Raw genomic sequence first — 15,164 nt, forward strand, 5'->3', positions numbered from 1 at the left:
TGCGTTCCTGATTTATTTTTAAATTAGTATATTAGTATTAGTATTAGAACGTATCTGAAGTTTTAGTTCAATCAGACGTTTTTTTATAAGCCATTTAGTATCGACATGTCACAGTATCTTTTACAATGGAAAAAATCAAGTATCGTGCAGTGATTAAATTTTTATTTTTGAAAGGTTTAAAAGCAAAGGAAAATTATGAATGAATGTTGAAAGTACATAAGGACTCTCACCTTCAATTAGTACAATAAAAGAGGGGTTTCTGAGTTTAAACGTGATCGTACTAAAATACAGGATATCGCATCGGAAAATCGTCGAATAACTAAAAGAGATTTAGTACAAGCCCAAGCCATGTCATTGCGTAGTGTAATCAATATTTTGACTGAAGTTTTGGGTTTCAGAAAACTGCGTGCAAAATTGCAAATTGAATTGCACAAATTTATGAATTAAAGTTCGAATTGTTGGAGTATCCGCCGTATTCACCAGATTTGAACCCTAGTGATTTCCATCTGTTTTCAGACCCAAATAAATCATGCTTGAAAAGCGTTTTTCATCAAATGATGACGTCACAACACCTTCGGAAGCGTATTTTGAAGCCCTTCCAGTTTCTTACTTCAGGGATTCATGCTCAGGGAGTCTATTCTGAATAGTAAAATGAATTTCAATCTGAACCTGAATACTAAAGTGAATCATTCTTAGTAGAAGTCAGTACGGTCTTCAGTGAGTCTCCATCACCGCGTTCTGGGCAGTTCTGGGAACTCGTCCAACTTCTAGGAACTTCTGCATCCATCATTAACGCGCTGCTTAGAATGCAGTCCTTCCGACGTTACTAGCAACATTGGCCTGCATAACCCGTGCGTAACCGACGGAGCGGTTAAAGATAACCTGCCGGTCGGGCCGGGGCCAGTTTGCTCAGCGTTCGTCAAACATCAAATAAACCATTCGTCAATCATCGATGTGGAGAGTTTAAAACGCTCTCCGCTTAGCGCCGGCATCGCTGGCCCGGAGGATCCTGGAGGAACCGCACACCGGAAGGGTTTCCAGCCACAGCACGGCCAATGATCAAAGCTTCCGCAAATTGCCGTACACCGTCAATGGATCATAAATGAATTTATTATGATCAGCCCGACAGTTCGACGAATGGGGAAGATACATAAGCGTTGGCCCCTGTTGGCCGCCCGGAACAAAGTAAACACCGTGGGTGCACCGCGCGAGGTTAGGTCATACCGGTTCGATGCATTTTCCCCAGGACACGAGAGCTCGGTCCACAGCGGGGCTATCAAAGTTAATGGGATGAAAATACTTACGAGAAGCTGGGCACGGGATTTCCCTGGACGTTGCACGGCAACTGCACGCTGGTGCCCTTGCCGGTGGATAGTTCGCTTACCGACTTCTGACTCGTGGACGGCGCCATATTCGGAGCGTTGTCTGGATGTGCGCCCGGCCGGCCCCCGGTCCGTGTTTGGGTCGTGTTTTCATATCGGAGATGGAGTAATTGTATTAGAACTTCGATACTCAGCCGGGTTTTGGGCACGGGAACGGGAAGGGCATTGGGACATGGACCTACCCTTTAGGGTGAGCAAAATGGCGTCGCTTGTTTTGCGCTGCCCGGTCAGGGTGTCCACCGCCACGCACGAGAACCGCTTCAATCTGTCCTCCTCGTTGACGTTCCGTATGCACAGTTCTCCGCCGGGCGTCGTGACGACGTAGCGGGTGCCTTCAGACGGAAAGTTCGGAATTGGATCAGGGACCGTTGTCGTCAGCCGTCGGTCACCAGCTCCCGGCGGGGCCGGGCTGGGCCGAGCTGGGCGTACTCACCGATGTCGGATCTTCCCGGAAGAAGCATTTCCTTCTCGCTGAACCAGGACGACACATGGACGAATTCCCGCACGTGCGGCGAGATGAAGCACTTGAGGAACGCCGTGTTGCCGAGCGTCACATCCACGTTCTCCACCTTCACCTCGTACGGTTGGCGGACAACTTCGGCAAGCGAGCGAACGAGACAGGGAGAGCAGAAAACAATGTTGGTGGATAACCCTGTTTAACGGGGCCCCCGCCGGCCGGATGATCCGACCAACCGAGGACGGTCCCTTGGCCTACGGGGGAATACGGGAGAGAGTGCAATCCACTTACCTGCTCGCACCCGGATGTCGTGGCTGAGCAGGACGTAGTAGGAGTAGCTGATCCGGCACCGGTACGTCGTATCGTGCACGTCCGTCCGGAAGAGGTGCCCAGCGAAGGGCGGAAAGTACAGGGTTCCGTTCGGCAGGGTTTGGCTGGGAAGGTGGCACGTAAGAAGAACCGTATGCTCGTTAGAATCCCGGGCTTCAAGATGCTCCGAACCGAACCGAACCTGGCCTCTGGTAGGTGTGTGTATGTGTTCGCTGCTATGACAAATATTGGTGATATCGATACATGGAAATGTAAATTTGATACATTCTGTCCCTCCTGTGCCGAGGGACGGCGCCGAGGCGCGACGAAGTCACCCGACGAGTGCCGGCGACTGACGTATTACATATGCATATATGCATGTATCCATTATTCGGGACGTTTATCGAAGCGGCCCTGGCGCTGGTTTATGGATTTTTCCCATCGGGGCTCTGTCTATATTTCTCGCTCCGCCAGCAACAACAAAAAGATCCGCCGCTCGACGGTCGCAAATCTAACGCACCGTCTCCGGTGTCTCCGAATTCAATTATCGCAGCGAATCATAAATCTGCGAAAATTGAGCGGCAGCTAACCAGCTCAACGTAAAATGGTAATTCGCAGGGCTGGGCACGGAACCTTCACCCGATTGCGCGGGCACGTGTGTGCGGCCTTCCATAAATTCTTAATCATGCAAACCCCCAGCGGACGCCCAGAAGAGTTCCTTTTAGTAATAATTCATCCGAATTCAAAACCCGCCAGAGCCGCTCACTCAACCCTTAAGAGACGCACTTTCCCACCCGCCAGCTTCCGGTCTCGAAGCGCTCGGACAGAGATCTCGATCATCCATCGAGGTACGGCATCTACCAGCAACATAGCATTATCAAGTTGCAATCCTCACAACTTCATTCTTAATGTGCAAAAAGTTCTAACAATTTTTTTATTTCCGGGCGTATTTGTATTTTGAATAATTAATCAATTTTTGACAGCTGTTTTACTTGGGCAAGTTTTGGCTTATCGTCGATTTTTATCTACTCCAAAACGGACTAACCACGAAAAGCTAATTTAGGTTTTGAAAAAACAGGATCTGATGAATACGGTGGCTGTGACATCAGTAGTGGGCCAGAAATTGGTGCAGAAACCACGATCTCCCACGACCACGACCACGACACAAAATTTGATAATGATTCTTTGCCATTGCCTTTGCCATTTGCCTCTCGGCATCCTGCCCTATTTTTGCCGGCCTCCAAAACCTAGCAGGACCTCGCTGGCCTTGCGGGCACTGTCCTCCCACTGAAATCCCGGCCTACCGACTGGCCTCTTGCCGTGTACCTTTCCCAATAGCGTCTTTTTTGGGATCCTTGACTGGTGCATTCATATGATGTGCTTAGCTCATTGCAGTTTTTGTTTTTTTTATCATGACATAAATTTCTGGATCCTCATATATTTCATATACCTCTCTATTATGCCTGAACCTCCAATATTCTCCATCTTTTACTAGGCCAATCGAAAATCGAATACACGTAGCCCCGTAAATAGAAACTTGTCAGAACTTTTTGAATAGACCACATATTATTCAAATGTAGTGTCGGAATATTGGCCCAACTTGTTGGAATGACTGCGACTCTCTAATCCCTCCCCTAATACCAAAGGATCGCTCCAGGGGGTGGCATAATTTGTCTGCTTTCTAACTTCGCGGTGAAGCGGTTCATTCGCGGGTCTTTAGAGTGGAGAGGTCAGGGACCATCTAATACAAAGCTCGTCTCGTAATTCAAGTAAACGGATGATAAACTTTGTTTTGCTAGTCCCTATACATGATGTCCCGGAGAAATACCCGGAGATAATTTGTTTTCGATTTTCCTGAATTCGCAGACGTGATGAGATAACAGCTTAAAGGCTGTCCATCATATACCAGGTTCAAAATTATAAAATCGGACTCTTAAACAGATGGCTCTAGTGGTCAACTTCGATGTTTTAGTTTTCCATCTTTTGCAACATTACCTTGTTTTGATAACAGGTAAATGATTTCTGGTCGAAAAAAAAATTAATTTAGTTTGCAACTTATCTTTGCAAGGGTTGGACCATATCAACTTTTGTGCCTGAAAAAGACGTTTTGCGGGGATTATTGTTGAAGAAAACTGCCACAGAATCGCATCAAAAGATTGCCGAAGCTTGTTTTTCGAGGATCGCCGTGCTTTGAGTGGCTTCAAAAATTTAAAAGTGGCGATTTTGACTTAATAAACAAAGAACGTCGGAGGACTCCAAGAAAGGGACTTTCTGATGGAGCAGAAAGGTGTATCACAAGCTCCTAAGACCTGGTGAAACCGTTAATACAGATCATCGATGGTTCACGTTTTGGCCGAGCAGCACTTTGTTTCCTACGAGAAAGTCGAAATTGGATGACCATTTGCTTCAAAAGACGAAGAATTCTTTCGACTGAGAATCCACGATTTAGCAGAGAGATGGGAGACATGTACAGCTAACGAAGGCACATACTTTAAATGAAATATAATTGTTATCAAGCCCAAGCAAGTATGGCCGATTTTTGTAACGGTTGAGCAAAGTCAGGATTCGAGCTGACGCCTTCCGCATAGTTTACAGGATATATGGGAGTGATGAAAAAGTTTTTTTAAAGTTATGCGTATAGAAAATTTCAAATATTCCTATAGGCCGACTATATGCCTTTAACGCATCAAGACCCCTCCGTCAAATTAGCCTAAGCCCCACACATTCCGTTTCAATGCATCCTCGAGCCGGAGCAGCAGATTCATTACGCTGGAACGTAGCACCGACAGAGCTATCAACCATGCGAAATCTCTACAAGCCACTAAACAAATCTGTCGGACAGCTCCCTCTCGGGCGCTGAGACCGCCTGAGACACACTGAGACGTTAGTGGCAGCCACAGACCACGCAATAGCGCCGGGTCGGGCACGCACGTAATCCTAATAAATATTGCATCAGAGCTGATAAGTTTACGGAAGATTGACCATGTACACATAAACGAGCCAGCTCCGGGGTCTTGTGTTTGTAAATAACAAAAGGCAGACAAAATACCGTACGCCTTCAGTACGCACATAATAAACGGTATTATCAGGAGACAGCCAAAAGAATGGCGACTCTCTCTCGTGACTTCAGTGGTCCGGTCTTCCGCTCCGTCGTGCCGAAGAAGTGACTGCGGTATCGTTGGGCATCCAATCTCGGAAGTCTTGTGGGGTGGAAGTTCTGCCCTCTGGGTGTCGCAGTGTGCGTGGGTGTGTGCGGTTTTGTGGGCGTTTGTGGGACCACGACCCGCATCCGGCTGGACCAACTTTGGTTTACATGTTAGTTTTTTGTGGTCCTCCCGAGACGTCCCAATCTTCTGGCCGCGGTTCACCGAGAAACTGCACCGACGCCTTGCGGAGGGAAAGGTCACACACAGAGTCACGTGAACCGCGTGACTTTCGCCGAGCTGCAAACTTTTCAGCATCCTCCCGCGACCTGCAGCGAATTGGAAAATGGCACTCAAGAATTTTCCGTATTTACACGTCGCCCGTTCCGAGGTCGCGCTCTCACTCGCTGCTTCGGGGGTCTCTTATATTTAATTAATAATTCACTGTGCAAACAGGCAACAGTAGTGCGGTGGCCACCACCCACACACAGCGTTGGAACAATAATGTTGTAGTTGATATGTGATGTGAAAAGTTTTCCACTTACCGCAGCCCCGGCACGCTGCTCACCAGGCTGCCGTCCTTCAGGATCCACTGGATGATCATCTGCGGGCCGCCATATGCCTGGCAGACGAGCTGCGAGCTTCCCGTATCATTGCTGAATATTATGTTCGACGGAAGTTCCTGCAAAAAGTTGGGCATCTGCAGGTTCTCCGAGGACAGCGCATTGCCCGTCTCCCTGATCAGTATCGCCAGAGTTATGTACTGAAGTACGCCTGCGAAGGAGAGCGCGCCACCGTTCGGGCAGGAAGACGTTAGTGCGACCCGTTGCTTAAATGTTTATGATTTATGGCGTACGCACTAGTTTATTAATGAGTTTATTACAGTTTTCGGGCGAAAGTTTGTGCGGACAGTGCCGGCGGAGGGCACCGTTATACTCACCGGGCAAGCGTGCTGTTATTACTTTCATCACTTCCATAACTTCTGGTGGCCCTGAAAATCGAACAAACACAAACATTCGTTAGGAAGCGGAATCAATCACACACGGCATTGATCGGGCGACGGTTCCAAAACATAATCACATTCATTCTTATATAAATATGTAACTGTTAACACACTGTAAGCTTTTCAAACATAGTACTGTCGAAAACGATCTTTGAAGTCTACAATACTCCTGAGAAAGCTTTCACTTCTTATATCCTGCTTTCTTGGCTTCTTCGCACTGCTCTTTATCGGCAACGAGTAGAAAATCCATTCAAAATTGTCAACTCAAATCAAAGAAAATTGCTGTCGTATATGAGTTGACGAAATCACCCATGAAAGGCACTACATTTAATACACAGCACTGCCAGACAATAAATTTGGCTCTAGCATGGTCGACGAAGGCCCCTGAGAAAGTTGCCAATAAAGGCGAGCGGACGTGCGATTTGTGACGCAACTGCCATCGAATCGTCATCGGGACGTCAAGGTCTGCTGGAAAAAGTTCGATCGCCAGTTTCCAATGAAATATTCCTAAAAATACCCAGAAAATGACAATGTCAATGAGATCCCATCCGAAGCTCGAGTAGTAACGTCAAAATTCGATCTGACTGAATTCAGTAGTCGTCTACACGTGCCAGAAAAAATGAAAATCATTCGCAAAATCAAGAAAAGGCTAAATAAGTTGAAGACGTTCAAAGAGACTACTTGTGGCTTGTGGTATTTTTGCATAAGAAGGTGCGTCTAAAAGTTGAGAATCGGAATGTTACAAAGATTGCTCTACCTGTCAATTTGGACCTTTTAGTTTTGCTGTTTTGACAACATTACCTTGTTTTAATATCAGGTCGAAAAAAAAATCAGGCTTGAAAATTGTGTTTTGCGGGAATTATTATTTTTCTGGTACCTGTCGAATAAAACTGCCACATAATCGCACTAAATGCTTATCGGTACTTGTTTTTGGAATATCGCAGCGCTTTTGGCGGTTTAAAAAAATAAAAACGGGCGATTTTGGCGCCAGGCGATGGAGGCGCCCGGTGGGGCACGATGGACACTAAACCTGGCGTCTCCATCACTTGGCAGGGAGCTGCCATTCCCCTCCGCTGTATTCACACGCTGACTTGGCCCCTTCCGAATATCATTCATTTTCATCGATGGGACACTTATTGGCTGAGCAACACTTCGTTTCCTACGAGGAAGTCGAAATTGGATGACCAATTGGTTTGCTTCAAAAGACGAAGAATTCTTTCGTCTGGGAATCCACGATTTAGCAGGGAGATACCAGAAATGTATAGCCAGCGATGACACATACTTTGAATAAAGTATAATTTTTCATTTCATTGTTATTCAATTGTGTTCTCAAGCACAAAATATGGTCTCAAAAAGGACTCGTACCACAACCAGACGCACAGCACCACAGGCATGAGCAGACATTTTGACGCCAATTGAAATTGTTTTGACTACGCCATGCCTCTCAAGCAGCATAAGGTTGGTTCGTTCATTAAAGCTTAACGGTTTCCCAATTAAATTCTATATAAATATTTTAATTAATTAATCAAGAAATGAATAAATTATTAAACTACAATAATAAAAGTCGGTGAATGTGATTCGGTGAGTCATCTCTCGGGCGATTCATGTTTTTACAACTCACTCATGTGTAAATTATTTTTCTAATTTTCTACATCTACAACGTACGCCGCCCTTATGGTAATCTGCTGAAAAGCGTAAAAACACAGATGCGGTTACCGTAAAGAGAGGATGGCTGGCCGTTCCGAGGTGTTCTTGTGCGAGTGCCTCCGGGGCATAAATCGCCGGCACACGGCACACCGTGTACCGGCGTCCGACGTCGAGGAGTTCTTAATCAACCAAATGACAAATTACCACCCGTGGTGTTGTTGTTGCAGTTGTTCTTCTATGCCCGACCGTGTTCATGTTCGCCATTCATTGCAGAAAATGACATTCGGCTGCTGCTGCCGCTGGGCAGCCTGAGCCGTGGAACCGCGCGTCTATTGAGCACCAACAAACAGCATTGTGGAGGGGCGTCGAAGCATCGAGGAAGGCGCGCCCAACGGAAGACCGGAGGGGGGATGAAACAATAGAGCCGTGCAACACACCACACGAGTAGAACCACGAGTGTCTGGGGAAAATGTGCAAAACTTATATTATGGGATGCATTTTTTGCCTGTCGGTTGTAACACGTGCAATGCTTCGGGGCACCGTGGCAGTTACGTTTGTCTGTGCGGTTTCCACAGATGCCACACGCTGCACGCCCGGGATGGGAGATGGGAAAAGTTGTGCTTTAGATAAGGTACAAATGGCTTTTTGATTCGCAAAAATTTATCCCACACCACGGTGAGCGCTTCTCTTGGGGGTCCTCCAAGTCCTCCGCCGTGCCCGTGTCGGCAGGGCCCGGTCTAGCCGACCGCGGAATGATGTGTTAAAGGCCTGCCCTTGGTAACTTTTGTTCGTGGCTCGCGGCGGGTACAACTTGGTCATATGGTGATTGCTTCCGCAATTGCAAGCCCTCAATGAACCGCCCTGGCAGCGTTCCCTCGAGAGTAGATTGAATGGATATTTGGCAGGAACGGCTTCTCCGCAGCTGTAGTAGCAGCAGGAGCAGTGTTATGATAGCGCACCTTACCGCACCACGGTTTGTGGGGGACCTTCAAAGGGGTTTGCTTATTCACAGCATGATTACTCTTCCAGTCGGCTTCCGCTGCCTCAATGCCGCAGCGGGATGTCGCGGGATTTTTGAGTAGTCACTTCAACCTCTTTTGTCAGACGAGTTGACGTCTCGGAAAAAAACCTCACGGAAGATATTGAAGACAAACGGACAGGAACGTGCGGAACGGCTGTTCGAAATAGTAGGTTCGGTGAGGGCACCCCCGCGGCTTGTCTTGAAAGACAAAGTCAAGTACCATGCGCCTCCATCGAAGCGAGTTCATACGGATGTCGGCCGTAGATGCCGATCCCTGAACCAGAGGAATGAAATTCGACAATGAAGAATGTGTTTCGATTTCAACCTTTCACTGGAATCACATTTCGGATTAAAACTGACTCAACGTGGACCGTGGACCGGAGCGATATTAATCGTATTCCATCATGTGCCCCATTAATGCTTAATCGCTTCAGCAGCAATCTGCCTGGGGCGTGTGGAAACACAACGGAAACAACTTACTTATTAATATTTAATTTTATTCTGCTTATTAATATTTAAAAAAGTGACTTCAAACTGTAAATCAAAACGGTACAAGGTACAGTTCTCTCACACTGGCGATGTTCATAAACCTTCAAGCTCTTCAGACTAATATTCAATGTTTTCGTTTGCTTAACTCCGGTAATCACCGAACGTTAACAAGTTCAAACAAGTTTTACCACAAAACAGAAATGACTATTCCCAGGCAGCGAGAGCCTCCGCAATATATCTCTCTTTTATGCATACAGAACATAACATAGAAAACGATTAAAATACAATAACATGCTAACAACTAGCGCCCAGAATGCTGCTGCCACGGATCTGACAAGCGGTTGGCAGTACAAAAACCCACCAAAAGTACATCCCGCCATTCCATTCGTTGATATCATTGACTCTAACCTAATGATATGATTTGTTGACAAAAACAGAACACGGGAACGGCGCAAAACCGAGAATCGGGAATGGAAAAAAACGGGCGAAATCAATACCCAACGGGTGGTCGGCGATTGGCATAACCGTTCGTGTGTTTCTGACTTCGTTCCGAGTTATTAGGATCCAACAGGTCGCGCACTGAATATTCGTTTCCCCCGTCGTCGTCGTCGTAGTTCCGATTTGATTAGCACGGTTTTGGGCTGTTTCAAGTTTTTTTGTTTCGTTGTCTGTTCTCCGCTCCGAGCGTTGCTTCGTCACAGATACATATTTTTCATCATGTTTCTTTTTCGCTATCTCAACATACAACTACGGCGGTCCCCGAACTGGCACCCAAAACGCGGCGTTGTGGTGCTTGGAACGTACACGGACCGAAGACCCTCGGTGACATGTTGTGGTCAGCTTATGGTGCCAATCTACATGAAATTGAATATTCATCTGTTGTTCGTTCTGGCGGGATCCTTAAGTGAAAGTGATTGGTTGGACAATAACAGTGCGTAGGCTTTCGTTTTGCACACCAAAATCGGATAGCTAGAGCACTTTGCTAAAGTGAATTGAAAAATCCGAGAGAAGTTCAGATTATTATGGTGCCCACAACTGTCATATACACCATAATCTAATGAGTTTTGGAGTATTTATTTAACTCTAACTAGAAAGACATGTTTAAAACGATGTGGGATATGCAATGGTTAGTTATTCAGAGTGACGTCCGTATAATAACAGTTTTAATTCAATGGCCGTCGATCTGTGAAAATATTACAAGTCATCATCTATGTTTTAAATATGAAACAAATCAACAGCTTATCAAAATGCAAAAGTATCAATCGAACTAATGGACCACCATTTGTCGATAGAACTCATTTGTACAAGGTACTTATTAGGAAACGATAAACTCTAAGAAGAACCATAAAGAACGCGAGAACCCGTTTCAAATCATAACATTCGTATTCCCGTTTCCCGTGTCGTTAATCTGGGGCACGTTTTACTATCTGCCTGGCGAGTGTTATTAAGGTAAAAAAAGAGAATCAATTCAAAAATCGATTTCATTTTTCATTTCGCAGCTCCCGGTCTCTCTCTCTCTCTCTCGCTCTCTCTCTATCTCTCTCTTTGCCAAACGTCCCCCATCGATGGGGCCGTAAATTGGTTGTGAAATCGGCGTTGTCACGAAGTAAAAGCGAGCAATAAGACTGACGTTCATTGATATGAATATTTTATACTCCGAGCCTTGTGTGCGACCCCCGCTGAGCAGACCCCCGGCAGATCCTGTCCCAAACCCAGATTGGTGGACAACAAAATGGGTTTTGATTTTCGGTTTCCACCGTTAACAAACCTCCTGCGGAAGAGCTTACGACAGTAAAGTACTATAACATTATAGAAATAAGCGTTTCTTTTTTCATTTGCTTATAAGAAAAAACGATTTAATATTTTCCGATGCTTGAACTTTTATTTCAAAGGTCGATTCATATTATATATTTGTGTATAAAATACAATTTTGGTCAAATGTCCAAAATGTCCTCTGGTCCTATCTCGGCTGCGGCCATTTGAATTTCGGTCTTGAGGTCATCAATAGTTGCTGGTTTGTTCACATAACATTTATGTTTCAACGCAGCCCAAAGTTCAATGGTGTAAAATCGCAACTTCTCGGACGCCAATTCACAACGCCATTGCTGCTGATTATTTGCTGTCCGAAGATGCGGCGCAAACATCGATCGATCGATCGTTCTTAGCTTCCATTTTGCCAAAACGACAATTCTGCTTACTCACATAACCACCGAGAGCTTGGAAATGAGCTTCAATTAAATAAGGTTTTCAAGTTTCGTACAGTTTGAGCTGACGACTCACCACTTTGAAAATGAGTTTTTCATATTTCCCAATTTTCTGCAACCAAAATTATTTTTCATAAATCAATAACATGAAGCAACCTTTCAAATAAAATCTTTAAGCATCGAAAAATATTCGCTCATTTGACGACCAACCTGGACATATGTGACGCACCTTCAATTTATCTACAAACTGCGAAATATCCGTGTCTGGGAAGCAGCTCTCACTGCTCACTCGCAAATTGCACTGTCGCCTTCGGTTGGTTGGTTTCAGTCCTGGTTGGTCACATTTTCGCACCCCACTCTATCTCGTGCTGCACTGCTACGGTTCCCGGCGATACCGACCGGGATATGATTCTCTGCCTTTTTTTCCGGTACATTCACATTTTCCCCGCACACAGCCACTTGCACTTGCACTTGCACGGGGGGTTGCACCGCATGTGCACCGCAATAACAATTCCACTCCGCTTGCTGGCGACACACCGGATCCGGATCACCCGTCGGGCGGCGCGCGCTATTATGCTATTTCATTATCATAATCATTTTGTACTCAGCCCGCCCGGTACCGTGAAATGAAGAACTCGTGTATGCATTATTATCTCATCACTGTATTACACACTTCAGCGTGTGCCACGCCAGCACCAGGCTGCACCTGCCCCCGGAGTGGCCACTGTGGAAAAAGGATAATGATGAAAAACAGGGAACCGGGAAAATAACGAAAGCCACCACCAGGAGACACGAAAGAATCCGCGCCGCCAGCGGGTGGCGGCAAGGATATAAATGAGACCAATTATGCTTCCTTGTTTTATCCTGCGCCCCAAGTTGTCTGCGCGCGAACGTGACACCGGCGGGCGGACACGGAGGGACCCGGTCGCCCTCGCTAACGAGCGTGTTCCGTTGTTATTGTTGTCACATATTTCCACCACGAGCCGGCCTCCTAACACTGTGCCCGCGCCAAAAGTCGAGTGCAGTGCTCCGGCTGCATCCTGATTTTTTTTTCGCCATTTGTTTGGTGTTTTTATTACTTCACTTCACTCTCGCACCAACCCCCGACAGTGGGGCGGATGGCGCACGGCGCGTATGTGCTCCCGGCCGGCCGGCTGGCGGTTGTCACAGGCACACTTTTTGCTCATAATTCCTTCGGAGCACGTGGCCACGTTTGCGCCGCGGACGTCCCTGTCCGCCCGTCCCTGTTCCGACTGCGTCACCGGAAAACTATCAAACATCACTTTCGCTTTTTAAATTTTCTTCCTGACACTTTTTATCCGCCTTTATCGGCGCGCCTTTCGCGCGCGTCCTTCGCGCTGGTGCCGCCGTGGATCATGCTGGGCTTTATCATTCAATCCCACACCCACACGGCCATGGGGCATGTTGGAAAAACGTTTCCAACGGGAGACACTTTTCCCACCGGTCGGAAACTCTGGTCGGCGCGAAACGATAGCGAGTGCAATCGAATCCGGATCCCGAGCCGGATTGTAACAGAAGCGGAAATGAATGTGCCCGGCTCGACTGCAGGACTGCCCAGCCCGACTATGTGCTTCGTCGATAAGGCAGAGCACGAGTGTGTGTGTGGACCGGGCCGGACCAATTCACATAATTATTCAAAAGTACGAAACCGAAGAGCAATAAAATCATCTCTCGCTCGAGTATCATCAGCCGCCGCCGCCACCGTCGCCGTGCATCGTCTCGTGCCGTTTCCGCTTCCGGTCGCCGGAGCCGGAAAGGGCACGAGAAAGTACACACTTGGAAACTGTTTGAGCAAACACATACACGCCGGTTCGGGCGGGTTCGCTACTCCCGGAGTAGTAGTTGCGGTGCGAACAGTTATTCGCAGCTCACACTCGCTGGCGGACGGATCAGTTCTCGGAACGAAATATGCTACCGCCACCGGTGGTGATGCCATGGTTTTCGGAAATTATGCAAACTGAAATAGAGGGCAGGATCGCTCCACTTCAGGCGTGTCTGCCGGTGGAAAGCCACATCCTTTAAAAGGGGTATCTAGTTTTGAACATCTTCCATATCATTTGAAACGGACCCGTTTGCCCGGAACTATTAGACCAACTGTTTGCATCCCCAGAAAGAGTAGCGTTTGCTTGGTTAAATACGTTCAAGCAGGTTCAACACAATTCAGCATTAAATTATCAGAAAACAAGCTTAATAATGGCAGGCATGTTCTCAGCTGTCAGAGTGATAGCGTTTATTTGGACATTAAAGTTTAACACCCATCCTGGATTGGGACAGTTGTATTAATTTGTATAAGCGATTGATGTTCCCATAGCTGTTGGCCATTTGGATCGCTTGATACCTGCCCAGTAGTCCCAGTCCCGTAATCCCAGCTAATCCAAACAGATGCACCGAATCAGTTGAAATAAGAATTTAAGTATTCCACGAGAGCAGTCTTTTGTGATGCATCAGGCCATTAGGCTAAGAAATTAAGATTTCGTTGGTTCTTTTAAGAAAAGTTCAACCAAACTCCCTCCAAAACTAGATATTCCGAGTATCAAAGCTTACCTACTAAAGGACTTAAGCAAAGACCATAGTTTGCACAGCTAGAAGCTCGAAACTCACAACTAACCCTTCGGAATGAGATTCATCATTTCATCGCACTTTCCCCCCTATTATCAAACTTGTACAGTCGAATCGACTCGAGTTCTCGTTCTCGATTGTCGAACTCGTTTGCCGGGATCACGGTTTTCAAGTAGAGAAGCTCCGATTGCTTTCTGATGTTCTCGATTTCTTCCGCGTTTCTGATGATTTCTACGTTTCCGATAGCGATAGTAACAGTGAAAGAACTGAAAATACAAAGATTCATCGCAAAATATTGCGATGTAAATTTGAAAAATTGAATTTTTCATCACCAAAATATAAACTATCTTTGAAAATATCATTATCTTTGCACGGCGCAGTATAAACAATACAAACTAATTGATAAAATCAAAGACATCCTAACAACGAACGGCTCTTTCCGTAGCAAAAAGTTGACGGAAGTCGGTTTGTCAAATTCGAGTAAACGATTGAAAACCATAATGCAGTGAGAACTCGATTGATCGAGAGAAAAAGTTCATCCCATTGAAAGCTCTCGATATGGAAACTCGATCAACTGCCGCGATAAATGAACTCAAATGACGGTTTGAGTGAACTTCGTGATCGAGTTCGAGAATCATAATAGGGCCCATTATCGCTATTGCATTTACTTCATTCGAGCTCGTTTCAATAACCCACCGCAATTGATTTGCCTAATAATGTTATCAGTAACTTATCAGTCTGCAGCAGATGGTTGATACCAAACCCCATTTGTTAAATTAATTAAATCGATATTCCCAGAATCCCCGATAATCAAGTCTTTTCGTATCAACCTTCACGTTTACACAAAACCGAAACTCAGCGACTGGCGCCTCGGCGTTTGGTCCTTCACTGGGCAGGTGGTGCCCCAAAAGTGGCGCGACACTTTTCAA

General features: G+C 46.3%; 1 protein-coding gene across 1 annotated transcript in view; it reads right to left on the bottom strand.

Annotated features, from left to right (window-relative positions):
• The window catches only part of LOC131206291 (cell adhesion molecule Dscam2), a 27,049-nt gene extending 20,781 nt beyond the window's left edge, over window positions 1-6,268 (bottom strand). Inside the window, exons 1-6 of the mRNA XM_058198796.1 lie at window positions 6,232-6,268; window positions 5,837-6,065; window positions 2,131-2,273; window positions 1,816-1,977; window positions 1,565-1,714; window positions 1,305-1,425 (exon numbers count right to left, since the gene is read on the bottom strand). Coding sequence (XP_058054779.1) covers window positions 1,305-1,425; window positions 1,565-1,714; window positions 1,816-1,977; window positions 2,131-2,273; window positions 5,837-6,065; window positions 6,232-6,268 — 842 coding nt within the window. The remainder of the gene's footprint in view (window positions 1-1,304; window positions 1,426-1,564; window positions 1,715-1,815; window positions 1,978-2,130; window positions 2,274-5,836; window positions 6,066-6,231) is intronic.
• Window positions 6,269-15,164: the final 8,896 nt, after the last annotated feature.

The sequence above is a fragment of the Anopheles bellator genome, chromosome 1, assembly GCF_943735745.2.
Source record: "Anopheles bellator chromosome 1, idAnoBellAS_SP24_06.2, whole genome shotgun sequence".
NCBI lineage: Eukaryota > Metazoa > Arthropoda > Insecta > Diptera > Culicidae > Anopheles > Anopheles bellator.